The 23,803-nt window shown below is 40.4% G+C and overlaps 1 protein-coding gene across 1 annotated transcript in view; it reads right to left on the bottom strand.

The window, feature by feature from the left end:
* RASGRP1 (RAS guanyl releasing protein 1) overlaps positions 1-23,803 on the bottom strand; it is a 69,347-nt gene that overhangs the window by 23,523 nt on the left and 22,021 nt on the right. The window contains exons 3-9 of the mRNA XM_032788186.2: positions 15,125-15,230; positions 11,840-11,902; positions 10,111-10,242; positions 8,728-8,881; positions 3,679-3,852; positions 2,884-3,000; positions 2,075-2,350 (exon numbers count right to left, since the gene is read on the bottom strand). Of these exons, the coding sequence (XP_032644077.1) occupies positions 2,075-2,350; positions 2,884-3,000; positions 3,679-3,852; positions 8,728-8,881; positions 10,111-10,242; positions 11,840-11,902; positions 15,125-15,230 (1,022 nt within the window). The remainder of the gene's footprint in view (positions 1-2,074; positions 2,351-2,883; positions 3,001-3,678; positions 3,853-8,727; positions 8,882-10,110; positions 10,243-11,839; positions 11,903-15,124; positions 15,231-23,803) is intronic.

Raw genomic sequence — 23,803 nt, 5'->3', positions numbered from 1 at the left:
TTGTAAAGTCTTACAGCAAACCCAGAGTAATGTACATCTGATACAGTCACAAAACACCCACCATTTTCAAGGCTTTGCACTGAAATTGTGAATGGCTGCAGTTGTATAGATTTCTGACGTGTAAAATTATTTTTGCTAAAATGTTATGGAAAATAAGAAAGTTTAGGAACATAAAATCACTTTATACAAGGTATTAAAAGCTTTTTTTGGTTTTGGATTTTTTTTTTAGGCGTGAGGCTAGGGGAAATTCAGTACTTAGCAAGGCTCTGTAGGAAAACCTGACTGACTATGGCCCTGATTCAGTAACACAGGTGTTCTACTTCAAGCACATGGGTAGTCCCAGTGGTAAAGCTACTTATGTGCTTAAAGTTAAGTACATATTTAATTGCTTTGCTGAAACAGGGTCTGTAAGCTGGAAGCAAAACTGGCCCATCTTGTTAAATTGCAACCTGCTAAAAATAAACAGCACAACCTGGGAAAAGTAAGTACATATTAATAATTCTTCATAGTTTGATAACACTCTAGGAGCAACTAGAACCGTAGGACTGGAAGGGACCTTAGGAGGTCATCTAGTCCAGTCCCTTGCACTCATGGCAGGACTAAGTATTACCTACACCAGGGGTCGGCAACCCTTCAGAAGTAGTGTGCTGAGTCTTCATTTATTCACTCTAATTTAAGGTTTCACGTGCCAGACATACATTTTAACATTTTTAGAAGGTCTCTTTCTATAAGTCTATAATATATAACTAAACTATTGTTGTAAGTAAAGTAAATAAGTTTTTTTAAATGTTTAAGAAGCTTCAATTAAATTAAAATGCAGAGCCCCCAGACTGGTGGCCAGGACTCAGGCAGTGAGAGTGCCACTGAAAATCAGCCTTTGACATGCGTGCCATAGGTTGCCTACCCCTGATCTAGACCATCCCTGACAGGTCTTTGTCTAACCTGCTCCAATGATGGAGATTTCACAACCTTCCTAGGCAATTTAATCCAGTGTTTATTTACCCTGACAGTTAGGAAGTTTTTCCTAATGTCCAACCTAAATTGCCCTTGCTGCAATTTAAGCCCATTGCTTCTTGTCCTATCCTCAGAGATTAAGGAGAACCATTTTTCTCCATCCTCCTTGTAACAACCTTTTATGTATTTGAAAACTGTTATCATATCCCCCCTCAATCTTCTCTTCTCCAACTAAACAAACCCAGTTTCTAAAATCTTCCCATATAGGTCATGTTTTCTAGACCTTTAATCTTTTTTGACTAAAACAATGATATTGAGACACATGTACATCTCTTATTTAATTTGGATAGCATCCCTGCAGAACTAGTAACATTGTCCTGGCAGAGATAGTCCAGAAAGAACCACCATAAACACAAGAACAACAAGGAGTCCAGTGGCACCTTAAAGACTAATAGATTTATTTGGGCATAAGCTTTCGTGGGTAAAAAAAATCACTTCTTCAGATGCCACCAGACTCCTTGTTGTTTTTGTGGATACAGACTAACACGGCTACCCCGATACATAAACACAAGCTAATTCCAGACAATCTTTGCTGGTACCATACAGCAGCTTCACAAAGTAAAGTAAAATATTCTTCAAAACTGAAGTACCTTTATCCCAATAGCATCTTATGATGCCTCTCCCTTTTCATGTTGAAGCACACAGCAGCTACTATCAGTAACAGGCATAGCAAACCCCCCCAGCATACCTGGAGACTTTTATAAGACCTACTATCTCTCCAAGTGTATCCAGGGAGTAAAGGCAGCTCTGCCCCTAGTTAGTGCCTCCTTAGTGAAAGCGAGGCAGTGCTTGCCAAAGTAGGAGAGCACAGACAAATGTCTTAATTCCTTCCTATAAAAATAACCCCCAGGAAACTACCAAAACAGCCTGTATTATCAACTACCTTTTCCTACAGCCCATGTCCTCACTGGGACTACTGTGTAACCCCTACTGTACCCTAAAAACCTCACATTTTTTTTCATATTAGCTGTAGAAAAGTATGTATTTAGCTTTAAACACTTGAGAAATGCATGAGAAGCAGTTCGAAATAGGCAGTGTTTCTGTGATCTTACAGACCTACCGTGAGCAGATGTACAAGATCTTTATTAGCTTCTAAGGGAGGTGCCAACTCCTGGAGTTGTATCAGTTCATTTATGTGATTATACAGAGACTGTAGTTTATGCACATTAATTTTTTGGTCCTCTAAGTAATTTGGCATGGCCTCATAAAGAGAGATCAGGTCTTTCAAGTGGACCCCAAGGATTGGGATCTTAAAGTTAGTGCACTCATTGTAAGCACGTCGATAATTGTCATAGTTCCTATAAGATGAGAGCAGTTCTGTCATTTCATTAAACACCTAAAGAAAATAAACAAAGTAGTAAAATTAATCACATTTTCTGTGTTCATGATTTTGTTCATGTGAACATATTTGTCTCTTCAGATGGTATAGAGACAGCCCATGTTATTTTTCACTGACATGGTTTTATCCTCCAGAAAGCCAAGCCAAGATTTACAAAACAAAACAAAGTAACCCTACAGGTCTAAATCTTCTGGCTTCAAATGAAACCTAGTTTACAACTGCTTACACATTTAATAATATTTTAAAAAGCAATCCACCAATATTTTCAGATTCTAAACCACTTAAGCCCCCAGATTTTAGCTTCACAAATTAAGATGATTTAAAATTAGGTATCCTTAAAAATACAGCCTCAAGTCACCAATTCCCCATCTTCCCTCTTCCCCTACTTCCATCACCACGTATTTGGACTCTTTTAATCTGTAAATGTAATTGGGTGGAAAAAATAAAAATTGTTTGCCTGAAGGTTGTCCAATCTGTATTGCCTGATAACTAAACTGTATGTTTATGATACCGAGTACAGTGATACTGACCTTGTTGACCTCATGAGGAACATACGAACTTGTTTCTTTGAGCCTGGAGATAGAGCTGTGACAGAGACCTCCTATCACTGCCATTAAAGTATTGAAATTCTGCAGCTGGTGGAGCTTCTGTTTTGACAAACAATATCAATTACTTAAGGTTTGAAGCTGTGAAATGTATACATCCAAACTATGCTTTCCTTTTCAGCTGGGGCCTAGGTTTCGTTGGTTCTACAGAGTTCCTAACAATTTCCTTTCTAGCACATCATTCTTGGTTACCATTTTAAAACAATCTTACTCCACTTTTGTACTCAAGCTGTGTTCTCATTTGTTGGGGTGGTGTGTGAGCTCTTCCTTTATACAAAAAGCCTTTTTATTCTACAAGCAGAGCGCGTCCCCAAAGAACACCTCTCTTCAGTGCAAAGGTAAGATTTTAACAATATTCAATGCTCCTGTTCAGGAGAATCTTGAGCATGTTCTCTTTATCACAGTAATTCACTAGCAAATAGGGTCTCTAAATGGTGACACCTCTGGAAGGTTAAGGGAAAGTATTGAGTGGTTCAAAAGGAATTTTAGCTGCTTTGAGCAAATGGGTCTACAATATGGGTCTCAAGGGAGAGACCTACTGCAGTTGAAAATAAGGTGATACTCAATCATTTGGTATAAAAATAGAGACCACTGCCAACTCTCCCTCCCAGCTGATCCCACTGGAGAACACAGGTAGTGGTGAAGGAGGAATAATTAAAGGGCTGACAGTTTCAAAGAAAGGGCACATGACAAACACAAAAAGGTCAAAGTGAAACTGACCTGTGCAACATGAATAAACTTGATGAACACTTCAGCCCGAAGCTGTGGCGTTGGCCTACTGAGTACCATTAGTTGTACCCATTGGGAGATACCATTACAAAGAGCAATGGATCTTTCCATTGTTGGATTCTCCTTTACACAGCTGTTTACAATGTAATTCTGGTAATCTGAGAACTAAAAAGCAAAAACAAAATTAAATCGCATCCAGACTTTGTATATTCCATGAAGCCTGTGTGCAGATATATACCTTCTTGCTAAATAAAATACAGTGACATGTTATGTATTTTATATTTATCTATAGAGTAGAAACCATCCCCCATCCCTAAGCTCTGCTCAGTACAGGGAGGTAGAGGGGCTTCAGTCTGGATGCCAGCTGACGCTCCCCAAATGACCTTATGCCACTGTCAGAGGTAGTAAAGCTCTGTCCCACCATGCTCCCATCCTGTTCCCCCAGCATGCAATAATGCCAGAGATGAAAGGAGGACTGCTGGTGCAACAAGAAGCTATGCCTCTGACAACTTGATACCAGTTGAGATTTCCCTCACATAAGGGGAATTCTCTATTGGCCACCTCTGGCCAAAATATGTTCACTTCACTTTTCCTGAGTAGCATAAAGTGGCTGTGATGAACGAAAGAATCCAGCCTATAATCTGTATATGACTGTTACATATTCATGAAATGGACTGGTGGTGGAATTCTCTCTCAATGCTTCCAATGTTTCAGCTTCGTCTGCTGTGCTTGAAGGCAGACAAAGTGACAGGTATGTTGTTGTTTTTTTATTTAGAGCTGTTAGTAAGCAGGAAGCATCTTTTGAATTAGGATCTCTCAAAGAGAGGTTCTTGTGGGGTATGTAAGTGATCAGAATTTAGAATTCCAGTGTCCAGCAACTTCTGACTTCTACTGTTAGTGAAAACAAATTGAGTTTTCGTCTATGCATCCATTCCAAAGGAAATTGACTGACATGAATTAACTAAATATTACAGCCATCTTGTGGTCACTGCTCACGGTAACCATACAAAGATGCAGAAGCCCTGTATGATGTAGAACTTTTTAATTTACATTAACGTGCAATATCTGGCTGTGCATCTTGCCAAGGCCACTCAGGTCTGAACCACTCACTCAAGCCAGTCTGAGGGAGGAAACAGGAGGTGTGTGAAATGCATTCCCTGGGGTCCACCAGTCTTAGTGGCAGACCAACAAGGGAACAAGGGTGGAGAGAGATACAGGGCCTTCAATCCTGCATTCCCAACTGGGATGGTCTAGAAGACTCAATCTGGCTTTGAGCCTTCTGACACAGAAGCTCCTAACCTTGGTTGGTAGGAGAGGCACATGTACTTGTCCCACCTTCAACAACCTCATGGATTCACTTAGTTCAGTGGTCCTTCAGAGAAGGTTAAATATAGAGGGAGGTTAATGGCTCAATCCAGCCTTTAGAGAAGTAGCTTAATTTTAGGGAAATTGGAGGGAAGATATAACTTTCTTATCTCGAGACACTGATTCTGATCTCACATATGCAAGTGTAAATATTCCAGTGAAGGAACAATGCCCATGAAGTCAACATAATTTCAGAATCAGGCTTGTGACTTCTTATTTTGCCAGGCAGATTGCAACAATGTCTTATTTAATTTAATCACAATGATCCAAAGGGTACATCCACACTACCCACCAGATCGGCAGGTAGCGATCGATCCCCGAAAGCACTCTTGTCAACTCCGGAACTCCACCAGGAAAAGAGGCAGAAGCAGAGTCGACGGGGGAGCTGCACCGTGAGGACGGGGGGTAAGTTGAAATAAGATACGTTGACTTCAGCCCGTAGCTGAAGTTGCGTATCTTATATTGACCACCCCCACCCAGTGTAGACCAGGCCTTTGTGTAAGGGAATACCTGCATTTGTTACAACAATCAAGAAAGAATGCTCATTTTTATCAAAGCACTTTGCTCATCAAGATCAAGGGAGATATCAGATTCCACGTATTGAACCAATGTCCAGCCTTTGAATTTCCTTAATACTTCAGGATCATTCACTATGCAAATATTTGATTCAGCCTGGAACAATCCAAACTGTGAAAAAAATTTAGGTTCAGATCCACAGCCCATGCACCAATTCTGACTTATTAAATTTGATTTTATACCAAATAGAAAATTAATTCCTCTAGTAAGCCTATAAAAACAGAAACTGAAAGAGATGGATCTGTAATAAAAAGTAGTGAATTGTCAGCTCATAAGGCTGCTTTATGTTCCCTACAGCTTCTTTCTTTTGTCTTTCTTTCTTTTTTTTTTTTACTAATACAAGCTATCAACTGTTCAAAATTCATATAAAGAAGCAGAGATGACAGCCAACAACCTTGCTTTGTTCCCCTTGCTAAATTAAAAATGGAAGAAATATTAACACTAATAAGTAGAGTTGTCTGTGAGATTACAGACTGTTCACATCCATTGTTTGAATTTTGGACCAAAGCCAGATTTGGCAATAGCATGGAACCCAGGCAGCTACTCTATAGAGCTGGATAATTTTTCAGTATTTAACTATATAATTATTGTCTTTGTATTGGTTTCAGTACAATAATTAATAAGTTTGATTAGATTATGTTGGTTACCAGAAGTTCTCCCTTCTGGAAAATGCCAGAAGGCTTCTCTATAAAGTTGGGCACATTTTTATATAATGTATTAGACAAGCTTTGAGAAGAATGTTGGTGTCTGAATTTATTAGCAAGGTTATTTAACAAGGTTGGAACAGAAAGTAATTTTGCACAGAGCAAATAAATGTTAATTTCATTCAGAATAAACATACCTTTTCATCTCTGACTTGTATTTTTATTAAGAACAAACACAATTCGTCTGCCCCAACAAGATAAAGGCTGAATGAAACAACTGAAAACAGCATAGACTCATAGATGGCCATGTGAGAGATCTGAATTCAAAGATCATTTTGTTCTTGCTTTAGCTTGCAGCATTGGAGCAATGATGTTTTCAGCTTAGAGCATTAGAATATCCGTCATTTATCAACCCACCTTAGTATCTTTTTTAGATAATTATGGAGGGGGATCTATTAACCATCCTGTTACAAGGTTGCATCCACAACTAGATAGGAAAAGAAGTGGAATTAAAATGGCAAAATTGTGGCCCAGAATCCCATAGACCTGATTTCTGAGTACTTGGGTATTTTTTGTAAAATGGAAACAACCACAAGTCTTGTAATACCATTAAACTGAGTTCACCAGTACACTGTCCTAAAAAAAGTCCCATTCTATGTAAGCATCTCCTGAAGTTCAAGTGGCTTAGCTATTTCGAGATTTAGGACCTACATAGGTTATCAGACCCTACGAAGACAGTTATCCCACCATTCTGTCATAATTCCATCAAACTCAAAAGCTCAGCTCTTAAAGCCAGTGCTTTTTTTCAATAGAAACATCTTGTTCACACTGGACTTCCTCAGAGAATTAAACACAGTCATTAAGACATTTAGATGGAATGACTAGAAATTAAAGCCAGACAAATTCAAATGAGAAATACAGTTGTTGGGTGAGGGGCTGAGAGAAAGAGAAATACACACACCCAACAACCCAACAACTGTATGTCTTTTTTTCAAAAAAACAAACAAACAGAGAGGGAAATTAACCTTTGGAACAAACTGCCAAGAGGAGTGGTGGGTTCTCTCTCTCAATACCAAGACTGAATGTCTTTTTGAAAGATACGCTGTAGTCAGACACAAGCTACTGGACCCAATATGGGAAATACTGGAGAAACATTAATGATTTGATGGTAACTACTAGCCTTAGAATGAATGAATGTATGAATAGTTACGCTCATGTTAGCATTACATCATCTAATTTGCAAAGTCTCTCCCATAGCAGGGACAAGTATTAGGCTACTATAGTAGGGAGGCATTCTGCGAGGAGTTAAATAATCACATTGTTTAATGGATAAAGCACTTTCTTTTCCTAACCAAGGTCCAGGTGAACTAATTTTTTCATCTCAGATTATCACTAATAAAGTATGCAGGAACCTATGTTGCACAGCTAAATAACTGGCTGAGAACTATGAGGGAACCAAGACTCTGACTGTGCATCATACTTGTTATTCCCATTAATCATTAATTAATTAGCGTCTGCACAGAGCTTTGAAAATGTTAAGAATTATATAAGCGTTAAGTATTATTACTGCCTACAGGTAGGACCCTATGCATAAATGCGTGACTTCAGTCCCAAGGCTGTTAGATTTTAACATAACATATGAGGAGTCACGTACCTGGAGTTTAAAATAAAGTGCACTGATGCATGACTAGGAGAGATTTTTTTGCAATCTGTTCAACACTCTTCTAACTGCAAAACTTACACTTCAGATTCTAGTGCTACCATCCAAAACATGAGTCTCTTTGTTCTTTTAGCTATGCATCTTATCTCAGCAGCTTTCAAACCAGTATTGTACACATTTCCGGGGTGGGGAAAGGATCAACTATACCCACAAACACACTGCCCCTCCTTGCTGCTTTGAACCTGCTGTGTACTTTTGTTTGACACAAAGAATATCAAACTATACTGGCCTTTTCTTTAGTGTGACAAAGAAAAAAAAGACAGTCAGTTACAGCCCCAATTGGCCTGTTTAAAATAAAGTGTTACTTCAATATTTAAGGGGTTTCAGGGCTCTCCAGAAGCCCTTGTAAAGGAGTGCTGCAGCACCCCTCTGCTGTCATAGTGGGGTAAGTACCCCAGGGAGACAGAATCAGGCAGCCTAGTTCCTACAGTGCTTTGCTCTCCCCATTCTCCAGTCCCCTCACCATCCCCCTGCCCCCCATGCCACATGCATCAGCTTAAACACTGTTCTGAGTGAAAAGAGATAGCTTGTTCCTCAGCCTCTCCTTCCTGACCCAACCTACTGTCTGAACATAAGGGGGTCAAGACTGTCTGCCCTCTCCACTGCTAGCTCCCTCGACCCAATACAAACACTTTTTGAAAAAACAAAGTAAGGATCAGGATGAAAGTGAGTCCAACCGCATACACACGAGGTTAGTTGTTTTGTTTTTTTCCTAGCCAAAAGTTGATCACTTACTGAGATTCTTCGGAAGGACTTAAATTCAAGGTAGGTGAGGTGGTCTGATAGCTCTTCCGGCTCTAGATGATCAAAGAGAAGTGAGACTTTCCTTTTCTTACTGGTGTTGGGCTTTATCCGTTGTGTAAGCTTTCGGGACCAATCCCGGGAATTTCTTTTTATAAAAAATAGGAAAAAGTTTACACTAAAATTGAGGTTGATTTTTGCAGGAAAACTAATTTACATTTCCCCCAAAACATGGTTGCATCAGTTGCTTGATTTATTGCAGCTGAAAACCAATGAATGATTTGAATTTCAAAAGAACAATTTCTTTATATTCATTATGAATAATGGATCATGACATACGCAGTGTAGCTGTAGCCACGTTGGTCCCAGGATATTAGAGACATATGACGGGTGAGGTAATATCTTTTATTGGAAGTTGGTCCAATAAAAGATATTATGATAACAGTCTCGTTGAATGCTTTTAGCATGCATTTTTCTAGTACCCTTTAAAGATAGTAAAATTACATTATGAAACAGCATACCGCCATAGTGACATCTCCTCAGCATTGTTGTGCTTAACTCTCTCCAGTTTGCTGTGTCCATTGGATCAAATCCTAGTCCCATTAAAGTCAATGGGATTCAGTGGCAACAGGACCTGGTCAGTCCATCATGCCTTGTTATTGCTCCTTATTGTCTTCATGGGCAGCTCAACTGAATCTCATAAGGAAGCTTATACTCTACGGCCAGCTATAAATTGTAGGTCAAATTCGGCTGCCTGTTTCTCACTCTTATTTAAAAATGGGAAGAGTCTCTTCTCAGGAGACAGCCACGTGAGATACAGCCCCTGTGCCCTTTATTTTTCTAGGTGCTCTGGGATCTGTTCTTGACCAGATAATAAGACCAGCAACAACATATAAAATAACATTAGGAATTAGATACAATGAAATGAACCCTAAACTGTCTCCCTAGTAACCTGAATTTTGGCTTTTAAAAAGTCCACTGTTTTACCTCATGTACATGCTGAGTAAAATGTGTTCTCCTTTCTCACTGCCCTTTCAAGGAATTAAGTCTTTCCAAATCTTTCTTCACTTAAAGTCTTCTGTGTTCCTTACAGCGAAGTTTACCCTGTGCAGAGGGTCGGCACAAGATCTTTGCAACAATTAAGTTAAATTGAAGCCATATTTTTAGAGCTTTAATGGGACTTAAATTGTCACATGCTGGCCCACTGCACAGGGGTAAATTTCACCCTCAGTAAACTGAAATCTTTTGCACATTGCTAATATAGGACACTTGGAAATATTCCTAATCTAGCTATTGGAGATTGGTTACTATTATTTTAGGCAAGTGAGATGGTACTATTGTTTTGTTTCCCAAACATATTAAAACTTTGACACTCACATTTGAGTTGTGTCAATTAGGCGACAGTGTAACTCCTCACCATTAGCTCTCACCAAATTCTGAAATTCCTCCATGGTGTTAATTAGACTAGAATCCATTTTGAACATGATCCAGAACTCTGTTATCCAATACCTATTGTGAATGGAAAATAGAATAATAAAATAAGAATTGTGCTGGTTATTTGTGTAACTGAAACACCAGTAATGCTGCAAGGCAAACACCCAGTCTGGTTTATAACTTCTATGCTCTTTTGGTCACTCAGATTTTAAATTTTGCTTCAAAGCACCTTCTCCAAAGTACACTGTTCTATCCAAATAGAGAGTTTATAATGCAAGAATCAAACACTGTACTGACACTACCAACTCTGTCTTATTGCTTTGTAATGACTGTGTATGTGACAAACTTCAACCTGTCTGATCATCTCACCATAATATCTACACATACATAAATATTAAACAACACAGTGAGTTGGCTCAATGCTCAGACCTTTAAATATACTGGGCAGATCCTCAGCTTGTGTAAATCACCATAGCTCCACTGACTTCAATGAAGCTACACAGATTTATGCAAATCAAGGATCTAGTCTATTACTTTTTCTTTAGATAGTGCTTATTTGTACCACCAAATTCTACAACAAACTCAGTTTTTTTAAATCAGTTAGTTTGACAGTGAAGGCAATGCCTGGTTCCAGGATTATTTTTCTTTATTATATATTGGGTGCAGGAGTGGAAACCTGCCACTCACAAATAAATAGAAATTGTTATGGGTGATACAGTTTAACTTGATATGTACAAGATATTTCCTGAGAAATAGTGTCTTGTACATGAGGTGGTCAGATTACATGTATTATGTCTCATCTTTCCATTCAGCTTATTTGGCTTGTAAGCCATGCACACACAAAACCTGGGTTTGCTCTAATAAATGGACATATGTAGTCTCCTGTAGGTATGTGCATTTGTGAATTTTATACACGCACAATTTGAAAATGTATTCCGTAGTGTCTTGTAAAATACTGAACCATTCTGCACTAATGAAGTACCCCTTTTTGAGGTAGTAAAATGGTCACTATTGAAAAGCCAACATTTGCCAGCATCTACCATTTATTTCCTGGTCTAAGTACTGATGAAAGTATTAGTGCTATGCAAAAACTGTTGGCAAATGCTGACTCTTTAATAAAAACATTCTTTATACTAAAATATCAACCATAACATTAAATGTAATAGAAGGAAAAAGGAAATAATTTCCTAGGGTAACACTGCAATAGATTAAGTACAACTCTGTATTGAATGCAATCAGGAGTTGGGCTTCATATTGATATAGCCCAAGTATTCTACATTGCTTTATTTGAAAGAGAAAACTGTATGGTAACCTAGGGTCCAATTCAATCAATTGCTGACCACTCTCAACTTTCAGTGATGTCAATACAAGTTGAGGGTGCTCAGGCTTTTGGAGGCTCAGGGTCATAATTATGCGCCCATAACATGGAGCTGAATTTATCCATTGATTTTAATGGATTTGCACCAGGCCATTTGGGCCATTGTGCATAGATCTGTGCAAGTAAAACTTTAAGGAAGTCTATGGAATAGCATTCCTCTTTTGAATGCTAACTTAAGAAATGCAAAGTCACTCTTATTTGTGGCACCACATGACCAGCTTGAACAGTAACTGCTAGCATGTCATTGTATCACTTATTTTATTTCACAGGCATATTTATGCAAAAAATTCTTACCTTACAAAATAGCATATCTTTACACAAAGCCCAGAAGATTTCTTTTCTAAAGCATCCAGATATGTAGAGAACTGTTAAGGAAAACATGGCAGTTCATCCACGCAGGGCTGGCTCTAGCGTTTTTGCCGCCCCAAGCAGCAAAGAAAAAAAAAAGATAAAGCCGCGATTGGCGACACTTCGGAGGCAGCTTTACTGTGCCACTTCATTCTTCGGCAGCTGGTCCTTCACTCTGAGAGGGACTCGCCGCCAAATTGCTGCCGAAGACCCAGACGTGCCACCCCTTTCCATGGGCTGCCCCAAGCACCTGCTTCCTGCACTGGTGCCTGGAGCCGGCTGTGCATTCACAATCTGAAACTTGATAGGTTCAGTATTTCCTGGGGCCTGATCCAATGCTCACTGATTGAAGTCAATGGGAACTTTTCCATTCCCTTCCGTGGACATTGGATCAGGGCTCTGATGCATATTATTCTTCTGAAGTCATTAGTGAAGGACAGATATAAATAGGACAGTTATAAATAACACTGACGTATTTGATCAAGTGCTGAGAGGTGTTAAGTACTTAAATGAACATTTGCTTTTGAGTTTGCTTCTTGGTAATTTGCTTCCCAATTTTCATTAGGACTTGTCCATTCATACAGCTTGTTAACGTATGAAACAAAGGTTATAAAATAGTACTAAATTCATCAAGGTTCATTTTTATGGAGACCTGCCTGTTAACTGTTGTGATTTACCGGAGATAATGCTGGAGAGAAAGATTTTTGAAGTGTGAAATATATATTAACTGCAAAGAGAACATTTATTTTTATTCTATAAATGGTAATTTACATATATGGAAGATCAGTTCAGGAAAAACATATTATGGGCATTATGGATATTTTTCTCCTGCAGAGAGAGAAAATGCATCTCTTTATGAAGTATAGTGCACCTATAAAGAAGAACAGGAGTACTTGTGGCACCTTAGAGACAAACAAATTTATTTGAGCATAAGCTTTCGTGGGCTACCGCCCACTTCTTTGGATGCACAGAATGGAACATATAGTGAGGAGCAGGGGCGGCTCTAGGGATTTTGCCGCCCCAAGCACAGCAGGGAGGCTACCTCTGGCAGTTTGCCTGCAGAGGGTCTGCTGGTCCCGTGGCTTTGGCAGACCTGTGGCAGGCATGCTGCAGGAGGCAGCCTGCCTTCCGCCCACGTGGCGCCGGCAGAGCGCCCCCCGCAGCTTGCCACCCCAAGCACGCACTTGGCATGCTGGGGCCTGGAGCTGCCCCTGATGAGGACATATATATTATACACATACAGAGAGCATGAAAAGGTGGGAGTTGTCTTACCAACTCTGAGAGGCCAATTAAATAAGAAAAAACACTTTTGAAGTGATAATCAAGATAGCCCAGTACAGACAGTTTGATAAGAAGTGTGAAAATACTTACAAGACGAGATAGATTCAATGTTTGTAATGGCTCAGCCATTTACCCCTTGTAAGTATTCTCCCACCTTTTCATGCTCTCTGTATGTGTGTTCCATTCTATGCATCCGAAGAAGTGGGCTGTAGCCCACGAAAGCTTATGCTCAAATAAATTTGTTAGTCTCTAAGGTGCCACAAGTACTCCTGTTCTTTTTGCGGATACAGACTAACACGGCTGCTACTCTGAAACCTATTTAAAGAAGATAATTTACAGACTGTCAGAGGGTCAGATTAATCTAAATGTGACCCAAATCTACTGCAAATTGACAAGAGCTGGTCATGTAATTTTGAGGGATTAAGAGTGGTGGAGCTGGAAATTTGAAGGCAACTTCAAAAAACTCACAGCCCAAATTAGCTGATCCATTCCAATCTGCTTTAGTCCACCACTGGCTTTGCAAATACTTATATCTGGCTGGAAAGTCTGAGTGTGTGGAATTTAAAAATTGACAAATGAATTACTTCCCTGACTGCAGAAAACCCAAGTTCCATAGGGAAGATGTAAACAATTATTTTGTTCCATTGCAACAAAAAATGATCAGAAAGGAGTGGGGGCTGTCAGCGACAGCTTGAAGCAAATTTGAACCCAACTCCTATTCACTGAGCATTGAGGCCTCCAGAATTGATCACATGGTATATTTGGGTTGGTGTGGAATCAAGTCCCCTTTGTTTCAACTATTGTAGAGCAAAACCTGCACACTTTAATATCTAATCTATCTATATTCTTTACAGGTGACGGACCTAATTTTGCCTTCACTTACAAAGGTGCTACTCCAGTTGTAGTTATTATTGATTGAAAACAGGATTGTTTTCTTGACCCTGGGAAGCAAGTTGCCTCTATAAGTCAGCTATTTGTTTGGTTTACACTGTAAATGGGAGTGTCTCAATGTAAGTGAGAACTGAGTCCCATATCTTGTTATTTCTGAGGAAATGCAGGACCCTAAATTAAATGCCACTTATTCTACACTCCAAAAAGTAACTGCTTGATATCTTGGATTCTGCATAGTGTGGGTATCTAGGGAAGTCTGACTACTAATGTCTGTTTTGCACAGCTATGCTAATTGGAAACCAATAAAAAATAGAGTTGTAGGGGGAAGTACTAACTAAAACAAGTTGTACCAAGCAAATGCCTGACTCAGAGGTGGTTGGTGTCTCTCAGGATTGGTCCCTAATTATGTTATGATCCATTAATTATGAACAAACATTCAGTAAAGCAAACAGAGTTAGGCAGTATCTTCCACAGCTAAGAATCCTCTAGATAAGAGAGAGCAGTTATGCCTGTATTCATGCTCTTAGCATCTTCTTTATGAGAGTCTGATGGGCTACACACTCATTTTGTGAAAATATATTTTCACAAAACACTTGAGGCCCCAAAATATGATAATTAGACTAGGGATTGTTTTAAAATTTACCCACTTCATTTTTGGAACATTTTAACTTTTATTTGCATGGAGAAGGTAATCCAAGACTTAGTGCATATCTTTCAATGATTATCTGACATAAACTAGGTTAGTATAATCTGAAGATCTTTCTGTACATAAATAATTATCAATACTGGGTCTGAGATTGCAATTGCCATGTAATTTTCTGGAAAGCTTTCTCCATATACTTTCTACCCTATATCACTGATAACATCTTCCTAGGTTTGTTTTAAAATATGAAGACTTTTCTTAAGCACAAAATTGAACCTTTCAGTCACCATGAGATGCAGAAGTGAATGCATCAATTTATTAATATTGACCTGTAGGTTGTATACACTTACCATTCTGTCAATGTATTTCTGTATTACCTTACCTTAATAACTACAGGTAAGCATTATAAAGGATATAGATCAATTAGTTTTCGGAGCACATCCTCAGAGGGGATGATAACTCTGTGCATGGTCAGTGTTATCTGTAGCAGCTGGTTGTTTTGACATAGGTTTCCCTCTGAATCTGAAAAGGGAGGTGAAGCATTCTTATCAGGAACATAATAAGACTTGTCATACAAGAGAATAGGGTTTTTTTCAGCTTTCCTGTTCTGATCAGGCCTGTTCACCTAAGCAATATCAGAGACAGTAGCTACTCTGTTGCATCAAGGAGATGAGATTATTTTGCAAGCAGAGATGGATAGAAACAATTTGTATTTGCATAGAATATTTCATACAAGGATTTGGAAACCATTTACAAAGATTAGTTCAACCTCAAAACATCCTGCAAAGATACACAAGGGTAATGGCCCCAATCCAGCAAAGCACTTCAGCACATGTTTAATTTTAAGCAAATGAGTATAACCATTGAAACAAACTGATAAACTGAGGTGGAGAGGTTAGGTGAGGCGACTTATCCAAATCAAAGAGTGAATCAGTAGCAGAACTGGATGTAGGTCCCAATAGCCAGATTTTTAAAAGGGCACATGCAGTTTTTTGCACCCCTAACTTGCACGCCCAAGACTCTAGGGTACACAGAGGTCAGGATTTACACCTGCACAAACTACGCATGCACAATCCTAATAAGAATGTGTATCTCAGGAGATTTTGCATGTGCAGAAGTCCAGCTATGTGCCTACTTAAGAAACAAAAAGAAAAGAAAAATCGAGCCCCAAAAGTCTTAACACAAGTTCTCTTCCTTTACCCATTACATTCACTGTACTAGGATTAGTTTTTAGATACATATTTGTGTTTCTCATTATCTATACTTGGGAAGAATCCATGACATCAAGTATTTCAGACACGTTTAAATTAACATTACTATAAATGTTACATAAATGCAAATATAATTACACAGTATTTTATAACTAGTCAAAGAAGGTATTTTATACCAACTCTGGAGAGAGAGGCTTCGCCTCTTCTTCTTCAGTGCTTAGCCAGATAGCCGGCCATAGCGATCATTTGCCATTTGGTCTATTCCTGCGCAACCACAAAGGCTTGACTTCCTGAGAGTACAACATCGGAACAGACTTGGTGAACCCATGTAATAGGGGGTCTGCATCTGGGCCACCTCCACCCCTCGGTTGGTAGAATTTTATCCCAAACATTACAAACCACCTGGAGAACGACATTTGCTGGAACGTCTTGTGGCATCCTTGCAACATGTCCAAAAAGCATAAGGTGCCACCTGCGGACAATGGCCCTAGTAGTCTGTAGACCCAAATGATCATGAACATCTGCATTACAGATGAAGTCACTCCACTTTACGCCCAATATAGTAGGTTCACATTTGGTGTGAAAAGCCTCCAGCTTTGTCCCATCCGTGTGGCATAGTGTCCGTGTTTTGCAGCCGTACAACAGTAGGGGAAGGATTCAGCTCGAATAAATCCTGAACTTAGTTGTCATACTAAGATGTTGATTCCATATCCGTTGTAAACAGCCCATGGCAGATGCTGTGATGGCAATCCGATGAAGACCGTCCATGTGAGAACTGGAGGAGCTGGTAAGTACAGAACCCAGACAGCAAAAGCTGGAAACTGATTTGATGGTTCTGTTGTTCAAGGAGATTGGAGTCATGGGTGGATCTTGCAGTTTTGTCTCTGAGCATGAAACATTGAGACCAATCTTAGCTGACTCCTCCTCCATACGCTGCAGTGCTTCACAAAACCTGTTGAGACTCCGTATTAAAAGAACAACATCATCAGTGTAGTCAAGATCTGTGAGTGAGAGATCACCGATCTCAATGTCTGTGGACCTGATGGAATGCTGCATTATGAAATCCATTGTCCGACAAAAGAGTGCAAGGGCCAGAACGCAGCCCTGCCTAACACCAGATACTGATTTAAAAGGTACTGACATCCAGTTCCCCAGATGAACACAGGCAGTGGTTCCATTATGCAGCTCTCTAATCAAGTCCAGCAGAGTGGTAGGGACACCTACGCCCTTTAAGGCCTTCCATAACCTGACAAAGTCTACGGAATCAAAAGCAGCCTTAAGATCAACATACGCTCCATGCAGGGGCTTTCTGAACTCACAGTGTATCTCTGACAACAAGCCAAGGGCCAAAATGGCATCTAATGTGGACCTGTTCCTCATAAAGCCTGACTGTTGGGGATGATGCTTCCAGTGTAGCAAAGGCTCCAGGCATGCCAGCAAAACATGCACAAACACATTCCTTGGAATGGAGAGCAAGGTGATTGGCCTGTAGCTCTTACATTCACTGCACGTCCCTTGCGCTTACAGAGTGAGATCACAATACTGTCCTTCCAGGCGGTTGGCAAGGTTCCAGTTCTCTACACCAGACAAAAGATGGCCAGAACTGATTCTGCTGCAGGATCAATAGCACATTTTAGCAGCTCTGAGGGGATGCCATCGGCACCAGCTGTGCGTCCATTTTTCAGTTTAGAGATGGCACACTTCACTTCATCCAGTGCTGGTGCATCAGTACAAATGTCTGGATCCAGATCAGCATCCTTCTCCCGTGTCTGAGTTGTACATCAAAAGGTAGGAGAAGCTGGGTCACTTTTAAGTTAACAGTTTGTAAATTTCTTCAGCCTTGATGCCTCAGCTCACTCACTTTAATGAAGATTTCTGTATTATGGCTCTCCCTGTGCTAAACACAGGACGTCTAGCAGACAAAAGAAGATATAGATCTACCATCATTTCATAGCCAGTTTTTACTGGCTCTGGAAACATCCTAGAACTTCTCCCTAAGCCATCCAAGTCAATTTAGGGTCCTTATAACCTTGTCAGATTTTGAAACATGTCCCACTTCTTCTTGAATGTATTTACACTGCTTACTTTGGTTGCTGGCTGTGAGGGGTGTTCACCACACACCACCCATGAAGGGATTAAGGTAGCTCAGAAGGGGCTAATTAACCTAGTAGGCTGTACCTGGAGGGACACTTAGGCTTGACTAATAAGCATTAATTGAAGATGGAGCCCATGTGGGCAGGAGTGGGCAGGGCTTGTATAAAGCCAGGAAGGGAGAGCACAAGGGGGCTACAGCATGGAAGTTTGCAGTCAATTTCTGGGTATAGGGAGGAGAGAAGAAGAAAACCATCCTGGGGGAGCAGAAGCCCTGGGATCCTGACTCCTGAGGGAGCTGGAGAAAAAAGCCTGTGGAGGGCAGAGTAGGAAGGAGAGTGGGAAGACTTACCTGGAATGGCATCTGGAGAGCTACTCCAGAGAGACTTCCTTACCCTGGAAGGAGAAAAACTGTATAGTGACCTGGTTGATGGGCCAAGCCACAAAGACAAAGCACTGCAATTCCTAGAGAGCAAGAGGGACCACGGCATGAGCGAGCAAAGGAAGGGGATGTCAGACTGGGCAGAGCTAATTCCCAGATGCAGGCACAAGGGGTGCCCCAACGGTGAGTAACCCCTGTTATGCTGGCTCTGACAAATGGTTGCGTGTTTTATTTCTTGTACCATTTTTGGAATTACACTGTCCAAACTGTTTAGACGGTAGTTCCCTCTTCAACATCTGTTTAACTAAATCTTGTTTTATAATTAATAGCAGTCTTCATATTTAATGATGCACTACTTTCTTTCTGGATCATTGGTAACTTTTAGTTGTTTCCTCAATCCATCAGCCCTTTTATAAGCAATCAAGCTAAATTTTGTCAAACTGAACTCATTTACATCCCTGTAAACTGAAATATTTTGGTTGTACTCCATTAAACCCTTTCATACACATCTTCCTTTAATAGTTCCGCACAGTTTCAGGTACACAAATATCTCCGCTATATTGTTCTCCACTGGGACTGGGCTAGTCTGCCTCAAGACAGGCCTAGTTTATGAATCACATATATCTTAATCTATAAGGGACCAATTCTGGCTTCAGTGACATGGATGGAAGTCTATAGGCCTTGCACTCATGTAACTGAGGGCAGAATTGGGCCCTGTCTCTATGCAAAGAGCATATGAGCAGCAAAAAGAAAACACCATAATATGGATGCATATAGTTGTGCAAAGAAACCCATACTGTGGCTTTAGGGCGACTTATACAGAAACACTTTGGCCTAAATAGCTTACTTTCTTTAAAGGATTAAGTGTCTGTTTTGAACAAAAGCATCTTGATGAGCAAAAATTCTTAGCCCATATACTGACAGAAAGGGGGCTTGAGCAGCCAGCTGAGGATTCCCTTTGTTAGGGGAATCCCTCGGTGGCATAAATCTGATAGTCTGATTTATACCATCTGTTCCTGCTCCTCCTGGTGCAGAGAGTACTGAGTACTGAAGAGACAGGGGGATGTGTGACTGGAGCATGCTGCATTCTGGCAACTCTGGGCCAACAGAACAGGGCCCCTGGGGGCAAAGTACACTGATGAGAGCAGCCCTGAGGATGAGCTAACTTGAACAAGGGACTGAGCCAGCTCCATTTCCCCCAGGATAAAGGGAAGGCAATACAAAACATGGAAATGTACTTTATCTTTAGAGATATTCATCTCTGAATATTTTGACAGGTTCAAGAGGAAAAACCTTAGCAGACAGCTTTAGAAAAGAATTTTTGGTGTGCTTCTTAACAAGCCTGCTGACAGCACATCTTTGTTAGATAGGCTGTGAGAGTGTGCAGGTGCACTCACCACTACTGACAAGAAGTGAACATTCTGGCAGGCAGATAAATGAATGGAGACCACTTTGAATTGCGTATAACATATAGGGGAATGCAGTGGACATAATATACCCAGACCTCAGCAAGGCTTTTGACATAGTCCCACATGACATTCTGATAAGCAAGCTGGAGAAATGCAGGTTTGGTGGAACTACCATTAAGTGGATATGTAACTGGTTAAACAACCACAAAGTTTGGAATGATGTCAGATTGGCAGGAGTCTCAAGTAGGGTTCCACAGGGATCTGTTTTTGGCCTGGTGTTCCACATCTTTATTAATTACATGGATGTAAGTATAGAAAGCATACTGATCAAATTTTCAGATGAGACAAAGCTGGGAGTGGGGAGGTTGCCAAGACTTTGGAGGATAGAGCTAAAACTCAGAGGGATCTTGATAAACTGGAGAACTGGATTATAGACAACAAAATGAAATTCAACAAAAGACAAACGTAACGCACTTAAGGAAGAAAAACCAAATGCACGAATACAGAATGAGGGGTAACTGGCTTGGCAGCAGCACTGCTGAAGAGGATCTGGGACTTGTGGTGGATCACAGCCTCAACATGAGTCAGCAATGTGATACTGTTGCAAAAAAAAAAAAAAAAAGCAAATACAATTTTAGGTTGCATTAACAGAAGCATAGCATGCAAGACACAGGAGGTGTTAGTATCGCTCTTCGCAGTACTCATTAGGCCTCAGCTGGAGTATTGTGTTCAATTTTGGTCACCAATGTATAGAAATGATGTGAAGAAACTGGAAGGGATCCAGAGGCGAGCAACAAAGATGATCAAAGTGATGGAAGGCAAGCCATAGGGGCAAAGGCTGAAGGAACTGGGTATGTTCAGTTTGGAAAAGAGGAGATTAAGGTGGGACTTGATAGCTGTCTTCAAAATACTTGCAAAGCTACCATGAAAAAAGATAGAAAAAAGTTGTTCTCTTGCCACAGAGGGCAGGACAACAGGCAGTGGGGTTAAACTACAGCACAGCAAGTTTAGATTAAATCTCAGGAAAAACTTTCTAACTATAAAAACAGTAGGACTCTGGAATAGACTGTCTCTGGAGGTTGTGGAAGCTCCTTCACTAGAGGTTTTCAAAAGGAGGTTGGACAGCTATCTGCCTTGGATGGTTTAGACACAATAAATACGGCATTTTGTCAGGGTGTTAGACTAGATGACCCTTGCAGTTTCTTCTAACAAACACACTCTATTCTCCACCAATGGAAATTTCCCTGAAAGTCAAACAACAACCTTTTGGTATCCACGTGTGCACGTAGATAGAAAATATTTTGACTCCCGCACCAAAATATCTGTATGTAGGCTTCAATTCCCTTCAAGGAACCAGTAAGACATTAAAGCTCAGTATTAGCAATTGGTATTTTGAACTGAAGCAATGAAGCATATGGAGGCAGTTAGAAACCAGATCTCTACTGCAGTAACATAATATTTATTCATCATAACTGATGATACAAAAAAAAGCACCTAGATAAAAAAAAGAAACTAGTAGTTGATCTTAGCAGCTGGAAGCCAGAAGAAATCCACTTTAGGGTTCTTGAAGAAACAGCAGGAGAAATTGTGGAGCTGTTATAAATAAGTTGAGTGCCAATAAGCTATTTCCCTATCAGATGACTGGTTTTTTTGTTCATTTCCAATCTCCAAAAAGGGGAGGAAAAGATACCCATGACATTGCTGACTACTTACTCAAACTCTTTACTTGACAAAATCTTGGAAAATAAAATCACAAAGTCAACAGACATGTAGATTAAAATATCTAGAGCTGTTTATTGTCAAATTCTTGGGCTGTCCATCGATCCGTATATTAAACTTTCTGTTCTAAAGTGTGATATTGAGGTCAGGGTCTTCATTGTCAGTGTTTAAAGTTCATTTAATTCATTATTTAGTTGTACTTTTGTGTCTGTCAAGCCACAGCCTGCATTGGAGTATGGAGCTCTTCAGCCAGAATTCACGTGGGGCAATAGGGAATATCAACACCTGTTAATGTGGTGAAGCAGGGCCTCAGCCTCTCTAAGTGTGGCACCCTTTGCATTCGAAGTGCCTTCAGCAGCACTACAAATCCCCCAGTTCTTGTACTCAGAGGTGCAGATCATAATCTCCTCTGGCTTAAAAAATGGATGGAGATGCTGGAGGAGTGCTTAACAGTTTCCATTTAGGGCCCCAGTTCAGGAAAGCACTTAAGTACTCACTTAACTTTGAAGCCAATGGGACTAGTGCTTTGCAGAACTGGGGCCTTATGGACTTAAGTGCCAGCTTTTGAAAAGCCCTCAGCACATCCCATTGTGAGTGCTATTAAATGTCTAGTTGAATGCTTTGAGGGTATCTCCTCTATCTGTATTTCTAAACATACAATCCACTGAGCTTGTTACAATGATCACTTTCAAGGGCAGCCCTAGGCATGAACAAAGTACATCGACATGCAGACCCTGTACCACTCACGTTATTAGCATCTCCTCTCTACAAGTAATGAAGCCTTCTCTGACCCCATGCAGGGTGACCAGATGTGCCAATTTTATAGGGACAGTCCTGATTTTTGGGTGTTTTTCTTATATAGGATCCTATTACCCCCCACCTGCACCCTGATTTTTCACACTTGCTGTCTGGTCACCCTAACCCCGTCACCCACCATCATCGTCACCCTCACCACACACAGGCACACCACATGCACCTTGGAAGGCAATTGCAGGGCTGGCTTTCTTAGTTACCAAAACCCACTCTGCTCCTTCCTTCTACCAGTAGCAGCTGAAAGTGTTCGGATCTCTTTGTTGAAGTGTCAATTACAAGCATCTCTGAACTGGCCAGCTGTCAAATCCAACCCCCAGAATTGTCGCATGCCAGTTTGGAGCTCTTATTCTGTGGACCGCTTTGTAAAACATTCCCTGGGTCACTTTGTTACTCAAACTTCGAAGACCCCACTACAATGGTCTCAAAGTATTTAATTGTGTGGACTAATATGATAACCTCCACAGTCTAAGAATTGTGCTCAGGCATTTAGCACCTCTGGAAACAAGGGCACTTTTATTTAGGAGCATAACTATGGATTTAGCTGCTTAATGTTTGGTACGTATTTGAAAACCTGGTCCACGGTCAATACTGTGATTAGAAAAGGAACTACTAAAATATAACCTAATCAAAGGAAATTACATAAAGTTAAGCAAACTATCTTCATGAAATGTATGGAGCCGGTGAGTGGCACCTTCTTGAACCAATCCCTGTTGTAAGAGTTTGCATGTTTCCACTTGCACTTGAACCATGAGCAGTTTATTTTTACATTTAGAAGTTGAAAGCTTCTTGATACTCATTTTCATTTCCGCTTGCATACCTGTTACTAACCACACACCCTGCTGAGCAAAACCACTGAGTGAATACTAAATAAATTGGAATGGGTGTATCAGTGTTATATCATTTTACATTAGGAAAGTGCTGCAAAATAGCGTACAAGTGTTGGTTTTGTTTTATTGCATTTGTTAAAACCCAAAACAACCTATGTGCTTTCATTCCTTTAGACGTAGGAATTTTTCAACCAGTATGCATGCTACTCAAATAGGCAGATAAAATAGAACATCCCAATCTAGATCTATTTGCCACCCTCAGCCACTATTTAAAAAAAATAAATAAATACAGTCACCAATAACTGGGAGAACATCTGAAACAGAAATGCCTTTCTGAAGGCAGCCACAGCTTCGCTCTGAGGGGCTCTCAGAAGGAGTATGTTCCACAGTCAGGATCCCCCTCCTGAGGCCTGGCAGCCAGTTCACAAGAGTTCAACCCTAGGGGGACAGCAAGAGTACCCCAGATTAACTGAAATCTTGTAGCAAGGGAACGCCTAGAGGTCATATGTGGGGCTGGATATTTCATAACCAACGTCTGTATCTACAGGGGTTCCTATCTATCACTGTGGTATCTAAACTGTACTCTGAAGTGAATCAGAAGCCAATGCAGGCATGGAGCACTGATATCTCATGCTCACAGTAA

This window comes from Chelonoidis abingdonii, chromosome 4, assembly GCF_003597395.2.
Source record: "Chelonoidis abingdonii isolate Lonesome George chromosome 4, CheloAbing_2.0, whole genome shotgun sequence".
NCBI lineage: Eukaryota > Metazoa > Chordata > Testudines > Testudinidae > Chelonoidis > Chelonoidis abingdonii.
Note: the sequence above shows the minus strand (reverse complement) of the source record. Positions and strands in the feature narration are given on the sequence as shown.